This window comes from Glycine soja, chromosome 19 (assembly GCF_004193775.1).
Source record: "Glycine soja cultivar W05 chromosome 19, ASM419377v2, whole genome shotgun sequence".
In the NCBI taxonomy this organism is placed as follows: domain Eukaryota; kingdom Viridiplantae; phylum Streptophyta; class Magnoliopsida; order Fabales; family Fabaceae; genus Glycine; species Glycine soja.
This window is the reverse complement of record NC_041020.1, coordinates 3,405,403-3,419,522: the sequence shown is the minus strand read 5'-3', so window position 1 is coordinate 3,419,522 and position 14,120 is coordinate 3,405,403. Positions and strand designations below refer to the sequence as shown.

General features: G+C 33.9%; 1 protein-coding gene across 1 annotated transcript; it reads left to right on the top strand.

The window, feature by feature from the left end:
* The first annotated feature begins 5,241 nt into the window (after window positions 1-5,241).
* Window positions 5,242-13,539, top strand: LOC114399615 (probable ubiquitin conjugation factor E4). Its single transcript, XM_028361819.1, has 16 exons — window positions 5,242-6,233; window positions 7,303-7,507; window positions 7,724-7,875; window positions 7,965-8,256; window positions 8,406-8,558; window positions 9,901-10,104; window positions 10,192-10,304; window positions 10,440-10,554; window positions 10,987-11,076; window positions 11,157-11,360; window positions 11,454-11,549; window positions 11,687-11,809; window positions 12,323-12,415; window positions 12,522-12,686; window positions 12,927-13,016; window positions 13,099-13,539. Exons 1-16 carry the CDS (start codon window positions 5,392-5,394, stop codon window positions 13,270-13,272), a joined length of 3,111 nt encoding a protein of 1,036 aa, XP_028217620.1. The 5' UTR covers window positions 5,242-5,391; the 3' UTR covers window positions 13,273-13,539.
* Window positions 13,540-14,120: the final 581 nt, after the last annotated feature.

Genomic DNA, 14,120 nt, shown 5'->3' with positions numbered 1-14,120 from the left:
TTATTTTGAAATTGTAGTTTTTTTTTAAAAAAAAACTAGACTCGCGGACTAGCGCATTTGACCTGCGGGATCCATGGGGAGGGGGCATACCAATGAATTAAGTGATTATAAATGTGTGGGGCGGGATGACCCGGTATGTTGCCAGTGCGGGTTTATGCAGACGGACCTTACACGGGGCGAGCCGACTCACTTACCTACCCCTAGTAACATGCACCATTTTCAATTCCCAACACAATTTCTAATCCCAAACATACACTATTCTCCGCAAACACAAATCCATAGCTAGAATTTCTTGTTCACCACCTTTCATATAAGGACGATGTACCTATTTTCGTTACCTTTCCTAAACCCGACGAGCTACAAGACCAAATGCCCCATGAAGAAAATGTCAAGGGCTTTTTAGAACTTCAAGATCCAATGACCTATTCTCTCATTTCTAAAAGGACACCACGGTTGCCTAGCTCCATCTATAATACAAAGGAGAAGGAGATGATAATGCATGTTCTCGAGATTCGTATGAAGGACAAAATAGGTTTTCAAAGAAGCCATGCAAAAGAGAAAACTTTGATTTTAAGGAGGAAGACACAATTGAATGAAGGGGAGTGCAGAATGAGAACAACAGTGCCACGCTCCACTACTCGTCACCGGTTATTGCAGAAGTAGCAGATGACATAAAGCACGTTGGCGATTTCTTTCCTCTCTCTAAACTTACGATCCAGGATGAGGGACGTGGATGACATGTAGCAGGCTTCGATGATAATATAAACATTTTTCATTAATAAATTTGTGATATATCTGTAGAAAAAATAACATGTGATGACAATGTTACATGTATTGTTTAGTTAAAAAAATTATACATTAAAAGAGATTAAACAAAACATATTCTTCTAAAATTATTTTTCACTCAGGATCTTCAATGGAATGATAATATAAACATTCAATAGGTTCATTCAAGTGAGAATCTAGTAGATTTCTTTATAAAGTTTTTGTCAAGTTTTATTTCCTCTTCAAAAAATTTAACTTTTGTGTTCTCATTTTCTAAACCCATACTTACTCCTGTGCGGGTAACATTTTTAATTATAATCCACATCTCTCCTTTGGGTACTTGTATACTCATATATGCATTCATTACTTGCGTTTTATTTATGTGTAAAGTTAATAAATTAATTAAAAAAATTACTACAAGTAAATTTAAAATTTAGTCTTAAATAATTCAAACATCATATTAAAAGCATTCAAACATAACCTCGGCTCTTTCAAACTTAAGTTATAATTAAATAATATTATAAAGATAATTATCCAAATAATCATTCTTAAAGTTAATGTCAATGTTCAAATTAACAAAATCATTAGAAATTTGGATATCATATTATGACAATACTCTCAAAGACCTGAAAAAAAGAGAATACATTTAAACTAATTATCTTATAATTGTATATTAAAAAACAAATAAAGAGGATATTTGATCTCGTCACAAAAATAGTCAACTTTTTTATTTTTGTGCAAATATTTATCTCTAAATTATATATGTTGTTTGATCGAGTAATTCTAATAGAAACTAAAACATGATACAAAGACTAAGAATTTGACTATTTGGAAATAATAATTAAAATTACCAATAGAAGTTAAAAAAAACTCTAGTTGAGTAAATAGAATAATGTAATGTTTATTACCTTCTTGCTTATGTTTCAAGCGACTTTGTCCACATATTAATGCCTCCAAAGTTTTCTCATGAAACCTAGAATAATGAGGACTCCATAACCTATCTCTTGTGCTAAAAGTAGATTCTGAAACAACAATTGAAATTGTCAAAACATCCTTACCAATTTTCTAAAGCAATCCATTTGTTTTTCACCATCCAAGAATGTTAAAAGTAGCACTCCTAATCAATACATTATGTTTCAAATATATATCTATCTTGGACTTTGTTTGTGTCTTAATGTATCATTCACAAATGATTCATAATAACTAACAAAATTGGTAGCGTTCATATTATCCAATATTGACTCTTAATCATTTACATGTAAAGTATAATTTTTCATTATTCCCTTGATCTTATCTTGATATTCTTCAAATAATGAGTAACATAATTTCTTAATATTGTTAATTTCAATTGAAGACAAGCTTCTATAAAGCTTGTGAGAAAAGTACCCCACAACTTCAATATGTATCTTGGATCTAAAATAATAGCAATCCCTATAGTTTCATGAATAACAAATCAATATTTCTCAAATTTGACAACCATTTTTGAAGTTATATTTTTAATAGTCACAATTGAGCAATTATGCTATTGATGCAAAGAGAGCTTTGTTTCATGCATCATAGGAAATAAAACATTGGTTGTTGAATATTGTGTCCTTGAAAACATCTCAATTATACTATTAAAAACTTTCAACCTATTACAATGAAGTCAACCCTTTGACTTTGACAAAAAACAAAAAAGAAAATAAATAAATAAAAATAATCGTACAAATTAGTGAATAACTCTTTATTTTATTGTATTTTTTTTATTGTCTCTATCGTTTATTCTTCAATGTGATTTTCTTTTTATCATTGCCTTGTTAGTTAGTTTAATTAATATTGTATTGTAAATATATCGTTATTCATCTTATTTTCTCCACGTTTCAATCCCGCATCCTTAATTACTAAGTGTACTCCCCACTTTTATTTTATCCCTTTCTATTTATTTGATTTCTTGCACTATGTAAATTATTTATTTATTTTCACAAATCCGCATTAGCATTCTCTAGTACATGATTACGCTTTGTGCACTCCATGTTGGGTCTTTGACTTGCTTGGTGGTGTTTTAATAATGTGTGAGTAAATTTTGTAAGTGATATATTGGATCTTCGACTTGCTTGAGTTCACAAAGTTTACTACAAAACTAAAGTCTTTTTTTAAAATGGTAACATTCTCACATAAATAATCCATCAATGTTACACGCACTCCATACTGGGTCTCCGACTTACTTGGTAGTGTTTCAATAGAGTATGAATAAATTTTGTGAATATCATGCTGGATCTTTGACTTGCTTAAGTTCACAGTTTACCACAAAACCAAAATCTTTCAAAAAAACAATAAAATAAAATAAACCCAACACGCAAACTCTTTTTCTACAAAGAACTACGTAAGTTTGATTTCTTCATTACACTTAAGGATATGTAGGGACAAGGGTAAATCCATTCTTGAAAAAAAAAAACAAAAATATTTTTTTTAAAAAAATAAAATAAAAATCTGATTTCCTTTTCTAAATAAAAAATAATAATATAACAAAATACAATTCATGTTTTCAAAGAACGATAAATAATTAAAAGTCACTTTATTTTTAGCACACCTGATTAAAGGTTGTTTGTCTTCATGACGGACGCGTGGAGTGCTAACAAATTTCCTGTGCGTAAACGACTCCCAATCCTTTTTCTTAAACCGTATACCATTCCTTATCTTTTTTTTTTATTTTCCCGACGTTTTCCTTAAACAAACGTTGGTCCACTTCCCAAGTTTTTCAGTTTTTGGAAAATGTTTTATCTTTTTATTTCGTCGCGACCCACGTTGCAATAGCTAGCTATCCACAAATATGTGGTTAAAGCAATTATATTTCCAATGCTTTCTAAATTTCCTACAATGTTTAACTTTTCATATATCTTCGCAATATCACTCTTTAACTTGAAATCATAAACAAGGACTGAAAACATTTAGAATATATTTTGAAACCCAAAGGTTCCACCATTGAAAGTGGATACTCATAACTATTATCATGTAAACAAGGTCTTTTCTTGATTGCTCTAGATCAAAACTATATTTACTCATATAAGTACTTGATCCATTTGCCTTCTTTTGTTCTCTCAACAAAAGTGATTATTTGATATCCTTATATGGTCTTCTTTTAGAGGTCTTCAAGTGTTTATGCAAATGAGTTGTTCCATTAGATCTCTTGCATGCCAAATGCTTGATGCAACAACAACACAATGCCCTATCTTTGTTATTGACATTTTTTTTTTCTTGAAGTAGTTCCAAACAATAGATATCTTCCTTTTTTGGCCATCCTCAATTACTTTAGTATCATCACCATCATCTACATTAATTGAAGGATTTGAGCTTTAGATGAAGATTGATCTTTAGATGAAGATTGATCTTTAAAATAAGAACTATCCACAATATTATTACTTGCAAATTTCTTTGAAGAAGACATTTCAAGTGGAGTTTTCATTTATAATTAATATTATATGAAAAAGGAAACCGTAAAAAATTATATTTTGCACTAGATCATAATCAATACAAATATAGAACATTAGATAGTTACAAACAATTTACATCTACACTACTAATTTAAAACACCAAATAACATAAAATATCGATTCATAATTGAAATTCAAACTTATAAGAACTTGTCAAAAAAACATAAATTTATATATAAAAGTAAATAATAGTTCATGAGTAAATTTTTTGTAAAACAAAACTATATATAATATCAACACTAGAAAGAATGAACCATAACTTTAAAATACCAATTGGAATTGGAAATAGATGTATTATTGGAAACAAATTTATGTCCAATAGTAACAAGTAACAACTAGCAAGCATGAACCGTGAATTTAAACTAGCAATTGGAATTAAAATCAATATTAACTAAATTTCTGAATTCAATAGTACCAATTTAGCAACAACTTTAAGTTCAATAGTACTGATTTAGCAAATTTCTCACCCCTTGTTGTCAAGCATAGGTAATTAAAATCAATAATAAGTAAAAGATTATGTGTAACATTTTCACAAAATCAATGTATCTGAAAATGAAACGTGGTGTCGAATAGTTTGAGTTAATGAGAGTGAGAGAATTAGTGTTCAATATATAAGGGGCATAGATGCTCTCACAACTTTTGAGTTGAATGAATAAATGAAAGCAAAACTGTTAATCATAAAATTTTAAAAAATATAATTAGAATATATATATAGGAAGAGTTACTTTTGAATCTATCTCCAAAAAAATACATTGTATGCAATTACATAGGAATAATGACTAAGATGAGATTATTATCAAATCATATCTTATAATTGCAACAAAGATTACACTACCAAAAAAAAAAATATCTAGTTACCAACTGAGTCTAAAAACATTAATCACAAGCATAGATTGTAAATTATTAAAGATAAAACATTAAAAACAATAAAATAAAGGAGGCTGACGAAACTACGTCGTTTGGAACCTCTCTCCACATAGTATCTCTCTTAATACAAGAACCTTCCGAGTTGTCTCCAAAACCAAACCATGTTCCCCTTCAGTCTCACTCTCACTCAACAACAATAAGATCCTTTTCCCTCTCTTTCTTCACAAAACAAACCTAACCAAACAATCGAATTTCAATTTCAATTTGATCGCTCCGATAACTTCCATCTATGGCGGCGGCGAAACCCCAACGCACTCCGCAGGAAGTGGAGGACATCGTCATCCGCAAAATCTTTCTAGTCTCGATCACCGAAATCGCCACCACTACGGATTCGAGAATCGTGTATTTAGAACTGACCGCGGCCGAGATTCTCAGCGAGGACAAGGAGCTCCGCCTCTCGCGCGATTGCATGGAGAGGGTTTTAATCGACCGTCTCTCCGGCGAATTCGCCGGAGCCGTAGACGAGTCTCCGTTCCAGTACCTCGTTGGCTGTTACCACCGAGCGCACGAGGAAGGCAAGAAAATCGCGAACATGAAGGACAAAACCCTACGGTCGGAGATGGAGGCGGTGGTGAGGCAGGCCAAGAAGCTCTGCGTCAACTACTGCCGGATTCATTTAGCAAATCCCGAGCTCTTTCCGAGCCGGGGTTCGGCGAATTCGGGCGGTGCCAATTCGCCGTTGCTGTCGCTGATTTTGGCGGAGGTAGGCGGCGGGAACGTGTTCGGCGGTGGCGGCGGAGGGGCAAAGAGTCCGCCGGGGTTTCTGGAGGAGTTTTTCAGGGACCCGGATTTTGACAGCTTGGACAAGATTCTAAAGGGTTTGTATGAGGAGCTGAGAGGGAGTGTGATGAAGGTTTCTGCTCTTGGGAACTTTCAGGACTCATTGAGGGCTTTGTTGTATTTGGTTAGGTTTCCCGTTGGTGCTAAGTCTCTTGTGAATCATGAATGGTGGATTCCCAAAGGGGTTTATATGAATGGCCGTGCTATTGAGATGACCAGCATTTTGGGTCCCTTTTTTCATATCAGTGCTCTTCCTGATCATGCTTTTTTCAAGGGCCAGCCTGATGTTGGGTGAGCTTAAGATTATGGATTTAGCTTTGTTTGAAATTCATGTGTTAATAGGTTTTTACTGGTCTTGCTTTTCTCTTTGTCTGCATTGGTGAGAGGTGCCGAAGGGAGAGTAGCACATGTTTTTTTTTTTTTTTTTCCGCGAATGTTAGTTGGTTAGTTTTTGTTAGAAATGTCAGTGGGATGGATTCGAATCCTCGACCTCTCCCTTCCCCTTCTCCCTTCTCCCTTCACCCTTAAGCCCCCTGGCCCCTTCCCAACCATCAAGCCAGCCTTATATCTCCGAGTGATTGTACATGTGATTGGTTGCTTTCGTTTTTGTGAACTTGGCTAGAGTATACTGGATTAGTTAAGCAAACATGGTTCGAGTATAATTTTGATGTGCTTGTTGGTTCTATGTCCTTTGGTTTCATAGAATAGGAAACAAATGGTTTATGGTCGGTATGTTGGTCCTTCAGCAAATTATTGTTTAGAAAAATTACGACTTTGTTATGAGACTTTTGATGTTGTATGGGACTGAATGTCGGGCAGTAAAAAGCCAAAAAAAAAAAGAATATATGCAATGTAGTATAAATGAGAATGTTACATTAGATGAATGAACTTACTAAGGTATGATTTAAGAATGAATGCATTGGGCAAAAAGTTGGGGTGGCACTTATTGTAGAAAAGATAGTGTTGTCTTGCCTTAGGTGGTTTGGGTATGTGCGGAGAAGACTTATAGAATCACAAGGAGAGTATATTAGATGGAGGGTAGTCCAGTTGTCAGAGACGAGAGGGAGACTAAGAGAAAACATAGGTAAAATAATTAGGAAGTATGTCAAGAATTTGTCTATAGACATGATTTATGAGTGAACATTACAGTGCCCTTTTCTCTTTGATTCATTTAGCCAAGCCCACTTAATGGGAAAGGCTCAGTTGTTGTTTATTTGCTACCCCTATATTCTTGTTCCACTTCTTGCTTATTGTTTCCCTTTTGAAGTCTATGCTTATTATTTGGATGGGATATTTTATTGTTTATTATTTAATCAGGCTCACTTTTTAACATTTTTTTCTTCTCTCATTTGAAATCCAGGCAGCAGTGTTTTTCTGATGCATCAACTAGGCGGCCTGCTGATTTGTTATCTTCATTTTCCACCATCAAAACTGTCATGAACAACTTATATGATGGCCTAGCTGAAGTACTCCTCATCCTCCTTAAAAGCCAAGATACTCGTGAAAGTGTACTTGAGTATCTTGCGGAGGCGATCAATATAAATGCATCCAGGGCTCATATACAGGTAAATTTCTTTCTTATCTGCATTTTTTTAGTGGAAGTGCAGTGACACAGCAAACAAGATAATTTGTATTCAATTGCTTCATTCTTATTTTATTTCATTTTTCTTTTTTGCATTCCTTGTCATAATGTTCATGCTGAAGTTTTTTAAATACTCATACCTGTTCTTTATTACGTCTTATGAGAATATGTGTGACATTTTTCTTCATCCTAAAAACAGGTTGACCCTATTACTTGTGCAAGTTCAGGCATGTTTGTAAATCTCAGTGCTGTCATGCTTCGTTTATGTGAGCCATTTTTAGATGCAAATTTAACAAAAAGGGATAAAATTGATGCAAAATATGTGCACTGCTCAAACCGCTTGAAGCTAAGGTGAGGGCTTTGTGTTGTAAATATTGAATTTCTCATGGAAATTTCATGCATCTCCCTATAGGTAACTTTTGGTCATGATTCTGTTTTAGTGGGTTGACTGCTCTTCATGCATCATCAGAAGAAGTTACTGAATGGCTTAATAGTAAAAACCCAGCTACAACTGGGGCAACCAATCAATATAGTGATGATAAAAAACGCTTGCAACAATCCCAAGAGGCCAGCAGTTCTGGTAGTAATAATTTTGGTGAGCTGTCAAATGAAAATTCTGCACGTGCTGAAAAGACAAAATATTCATTTATTTGTGAATGCTTCTTTATGACCGCAAGAGTGCTCAACTTGGGCCTTTTAAAAGCATTTTCTGACTTCAAACACTTAGTTCAGGTAATCACATATATGCTTGGGTAGAATTAGAAATTGTTAGTATTAATTTATGGGAGCTAACTATTATTAATGCCTTATTTTTTATCTGCTTTGAATGATTACTTCTAAAGTTATGTAAAGTATAAATACTGGAGTCATATTATATACAGGATATTTCTCGGTGTGAAGATGCTCTTGCCACACTTAAAGCCATGCAGGAGCGGACACCCACCCCTCAGGCAGAATTGGATATAAATCGGCTTGAGAAAGAAATGGAGTTGTACTCACAGGAAAAACTTTGTTATGAGGCTCAGATATTGAGGGTAGGTCCTTCAGCCCCCCTTCCCCCCGCCCACTTTGAAGTTTCTTGTTTTCTACGTTAGCAAATGCAGATATATGAAAATAAAACAAGTTGCTTCTGTGCTTGTATTGTGTGTGTGTGTGTTTTTGGGGAGTTGTACAGTCTATATATATATATATATATAGTGTACTACAGATCTTAATGTACTACAACTGTAACCGTGCAAAATTGTATTGTCTGTACATATGTCTCTGCTCTAAAATAAATAATTGTGTACAGCACTACAGTTCCATTCACTCAAACTTCTGTTCTAAAAGGTTTCTCTATCTAAGATCTTTCTCTCTCCATATGCATATGGTATTGGTTTCTAAAGTTGAAACACCAGTTTTCTCCTCTTTTCCTGCAGTTGTTTGGCTGTGACTTCTCTTTTCCAGCTATCTAGTAATTTTACTAGTTTCATCAACTTGAATGACCTTTTAGCATATGTATTTACTGAAGTCCATCAAGGACTCAAGGATTCTCGAATTAGCTACATTTATAACATGCTGCACATATGATCTATATGCTTTTCTTTGAGGGGGGGTGTACAGTGTACTACAAATTGTAGTATTCTCCAGCTGTACTCTTATACTAAACCTTGTACTACAGGGTGTACGTAGACCTATGCTACATGTTTTATAATGTTTATGGTGTTATTTATTTGTACTTTGTCACAGATGGGGTTCTCTTTTTACTTTTTCTTATAGTAGTGTCCCTTTTCTTAATTTTCTTTTGTGAAATTTGGGGTTTATGGAGCTTAAAGGTTCTTATTACTTCTTAGCTAGGAAGCACTGATATGACATGGGACATGGATGCAATATGACATGTACATAGGGCTATGGAAATTTTGTAAAAATCACAAGGGAAAGTTCATGTTTTTAAAATGATAATGCATCATTATAAACTCAATACAATGCTAAAATTTATCTAATTATTGTGGTATTCAAATCAGTATTGGTATAAAAGTTCGAAAAATAAAAGTAAAAAAGTTATGAAGATGCAACTAAAATATTTGAAGTGTCCATCTAGTGCTTCACATCTGATATGGTTACGACATAACACGGTTACTATTTAGGAATGCCCGTCATAATTACTTTCATAGTAAAGAGAAGATTCATTGGTGTGATCTCTCAAAAGGATAAGCATATCTATTCTACCTTACAAAGATTATGCTCTTCTAAATTAAATGTTCACTGAAATTTGACACTTGATTCATCAATATGGTGTAGACAAGTTCTTGTTACTTTCAAGTGTTCTTTCTAGATTAGAAGTTTCAAATTTTCAATATTCTCATTTTAATTATTGGCTTCACATTTTTTCCTTAGGATAACACTCTTATTCAAAATGCGCTTTCCTTGTACCGCTTGATGATTATTTGGTTGGTTGGCTTGGTGGGTGGATTTAAGATGCCTCTACCACCAACTTGCCCAATGGAATTTGCTACCATGCCTGAACATTTTGTGGAAGATGCCATGGAACTTTTAATATTTGCTTCCCGGATTCCAAAGGCCTTAGATGGAGTTGTGCTGGTAGACTTCACTCAAAAGAGTTTTTCTTGGATTAATCCTTTATCTCCCAAATCTTATGCAAGATAATGCATTTATATTGCTCTGCAGGAAGAATTTATGAACTTTATAATTATGTTCATGGCCAGCCCTGAATTTATCAAAAACCCATATCTTAGAGCAAAGATGGTTGAAGTATTGAACTGCTGGATGCCCCGCAGGAGGTAATTGGTGTCCTTCTTCTGTTTAAAATTGGAAAATTTGCTTATCATTATTATTATATTGCGAAAATTTGTTTTAAGTCTTCAAGCTATATAATTGAGTATATGTGTTCCCTCTATCCTATTCCCTCTCTGCAGCGGCTCAACTGCTACAGCCACTCTATTTGAAGGCCACCAACTCTCTCTTGAGTATCTTGTGAGGAATCTTCTGAAACTCTACGTTGACATTGAGTTCACTGGTTCTCACACACAGGTTAGTCTGCATTTTAAGACTGTTTGTGGCATGACCAACCTTCCCCCCCCCCTAATGCTGTCAATTTCTAGATTAATATGAGGAATATAGTTGAATTGTTTGGAAATCACCTCTCTTCTTGATTTTCTTGAAACTCAAGTTTGACTATCAAAAGGGGGTCCATGTTAGTCATGTTTGTGGTTCTGTTTACTTTAGACAGATCAATAAATATGTTCTATTTTAATCCTATGCATGTGATTGATTAGAGCAATGCCAGATTCACCAATTTTTTATATAGCTCAATTTATAATGCCCCAATTATGGTTTGCTAAATTAGCACATATTAATATATTAATATACATATTACATTCCATGAGTTTCAGTATTTGAAATCATTAACCTTTCTGGGTCATTGAATACAAGACCTAGCTAATTGTCACTTGTCCATTACAGTTCTATGACAAGTTTAACATCCGCCATAATATTGCTGAACTCCTTGAATACCTGTGGCAAGTCCCTAGTCATCGTAATGCTTGGAGACAGGTAATGTATAAAAGACTTTTTTTTTTTATCTCACACCATGACTGTATCTAATTTTTTTTCTGATTTTAATTTTTTTCCAGATTGCTAAAGAGGAGGAAAAGGGTGTCTATCTGAATTTCTTAAACTTTCTGATTAATGATAGTATTTATCTTCTTGATGAAAGTCTGAACAAAATTCTTGAGCTAAAAGAATTGGAGGCTGAGATGTCAAATACGGTCGAGTGGGAGCGACGACCAGTTCAAGAGAGGCAGGAGAGGACCCGGTTATTCCATTCTCAAGAAAATGTCTGTTGTCCTTTTGTTTCAATATATAATTATGTATCAGCACTTGTTTTTTAAATAATTTAATAGAGCTTTTAATGCTGAATATTTTTATAGATTATTCGGATAGATATGAAGTTGGCAAACGAAGATGTCAGTATGCTTGCATTTACTTCAGAGCAGATTACTGCTCCATTCCTACTTCCCGAGATGGTGATTTTTCTCTTTCCAACCATAGCATGTTATGCATCTTGTCATCTCATAAAATAGTTTATCACTGAACTATGATCTTCCTTTGAAATTTTGTTATGCTCCTAATGAGTTCAATCTTATTTTTCCACGTTTTCAAGGTTGAAAGAGTGGCTAGCATGCTCAATTACTTTCTGCTGCAATTGGTGGGTCCTCAAAGAAAATCGCTTAGTCTGAAGGATCCTGAGAAATATGAATTTCGTCCTAAGCATTTGCTAAAACAGGTTGGCATCAACTATATTTCAAAAATTATTTAAAGTGAGTTTTTTATTAGTGAATAATTATTTCAGGAGAGGTGATATGCTATTCTTTTGCAATCTTTAGACTCAAAGTCAAACATGACTCAATAGGATTGATTCTAAAATGTTGTATTTACATCTTCATTAATCCAAGGAATTTGAAAAACTTTCTTGTTTATACGATGTTCTATGTGCTTATCTTTTAGTTTGTTGAAATTTTTTTCCTAACTGTAGTAACTTGGCTGAATAATTTCTTGATGAGTTGTTGCTCTAGGCTTGCAAAATACCAAAATCCTTTTGTTCTTAATTATTTATTATATATTTATATTAAATATTAATGGTTTGATTAGTTTTTTTTGGAAGAGTGGTGGGAGGATGTTGGCACCAAAATCTTGTATATCATTTATATTACATGACACAATACACCGCACAAATGTACTGTATTTCTAAACTTTATGTTTCATAGCACACTACTAACTTTAATTTATTCCTTTGCAGATTGTGCACATATATGTTCATCTAGCTAGGGGTGACACGAATTCCATCTTCCCAGCTGCCATCTCAAAGGATGGCCGGTCATACAATGATCAGGCAAGTTTTGTGGGACTTTTCATATACTGCATACTGTTCTCAAGAAATTTTATTTTGTCTGTATTATCATACAAGAAAATGCAATCTGACTGGTAATTCGCTGCAGTTGTTTAGTGCTGGGGCAGATGTCCTTCACAGAATTGGGGAGGATGGGAGAATTATACAGGAATTTATTCAACTTGGTGCTAAAGCTAAAGTTGCTGCTTCAGAGGCAATGGATGCTGAAGCTACTCTAGGGGAGATACCAGATGAATTCCTGGATCCAATTCAAGTATGTTTTCCGCTTTTTTGTGTTCATGTGTTTTTATTGTGGTGGAAGTGGGGGTGTCACTCGTAATTGATTTGCAAGTGTAAAATTTGATAGTGACTAGATGCGTGATTACTCTTCATTATTTTTAGGGGTAAAATTGCTTTATTTTTTCAGAAAGCTCTAAAAAGTTGTTTATAAGCTGTTTTGAATAACAGGCAAGCTAATTCTGACACAACATACATGCCCTTTTCTATATTACAGTACACTTTGATGAAGGATCCAGTTATCTTGCCTTCTTCAAGGATCACGGTTGATCGTCCTGTCATTCAGAGGCATCTTCTTAGTGATAGTGTAAGTTAACATCTTTGACATTACTGGTGTTCATGTATTTAAGAGGGTTCATTGGTTTATGCTTTTCTGTTTGTTTGTGCAGACTGACCCATTCAACCGTTCTCATCTTACTGCGGATATGTTGATTCCCGATGATGCGCTAAAAGCTAGAATTGAGGAGTTTGTCAGGTCTCAGGAAATGAAGAAACACTTGAGCCTACAGAGTACCAAGGCCACAATTCAGACTACAAATGGGGAAACAATGTTGGTTGATTAGGAAAATATCTTGAGTTCCCTAAGTTGTCGAATGAAATATGGATTTGTGCCGTGTGCATAAAGTTAGATGTTGAACCTTAATTTAATATTTTATTCAATCATTTTTGGAAAAAATTGAAGCTATCATTAGAAGTTTAAGGCTGTAAGATATTCGGAACAGTTAATGTAAAGAAGTCATCCCATTGAATTCTACCATATATATCTTATTCTATACACAGATATGGAACAATCTTGATTTTATAATCTATATAACAAGCTATTCACGCTACTATCCCACTGCAAATCTAGCCTTCATGTGCTAGTGGTAATTTTTTCATTAATATTATTCCAATTTGGTTCTATCGATCAATAATTTCATGGAAGACTAAGACTATTAACTATGTTTATTGTAATAATAACTAATAAGGCCGTCCAAAGATCTAAACTGGTGTCAATTTATTTGTGAGACAGGTTCTCACTCAAATGTTGAATGATTTTATTTTATTTTTATCAGTAAATATTAGTACTGAGTTTGTTAGTGTGAGAGATTTGAGTCTAAGATTTTTTTTTCTCCCATTCTTCCCATCAGCTTAGCCAATCTTATAAGTTATTTAATTCCTAAACTAGTTTTTAATTATTTCAACGAATTTGTAATAATTATTTTTGACTGCTGCCGTGTTTGAAAGGGGAACATTCACTTTGGGGATATGCTGCTTTTCTTGCTTACGAGAAGCAGCCATGTTTTCTACTTTTTCTGATACCCATTAAGTTAGAGAACTGTAGGAAGATGCACAATTAAGGAATTATTTTCTAAAAATAATTAGGAATCTCATCTATATTGCACAAGTTAGCTGAGAACTGTAGGTACTA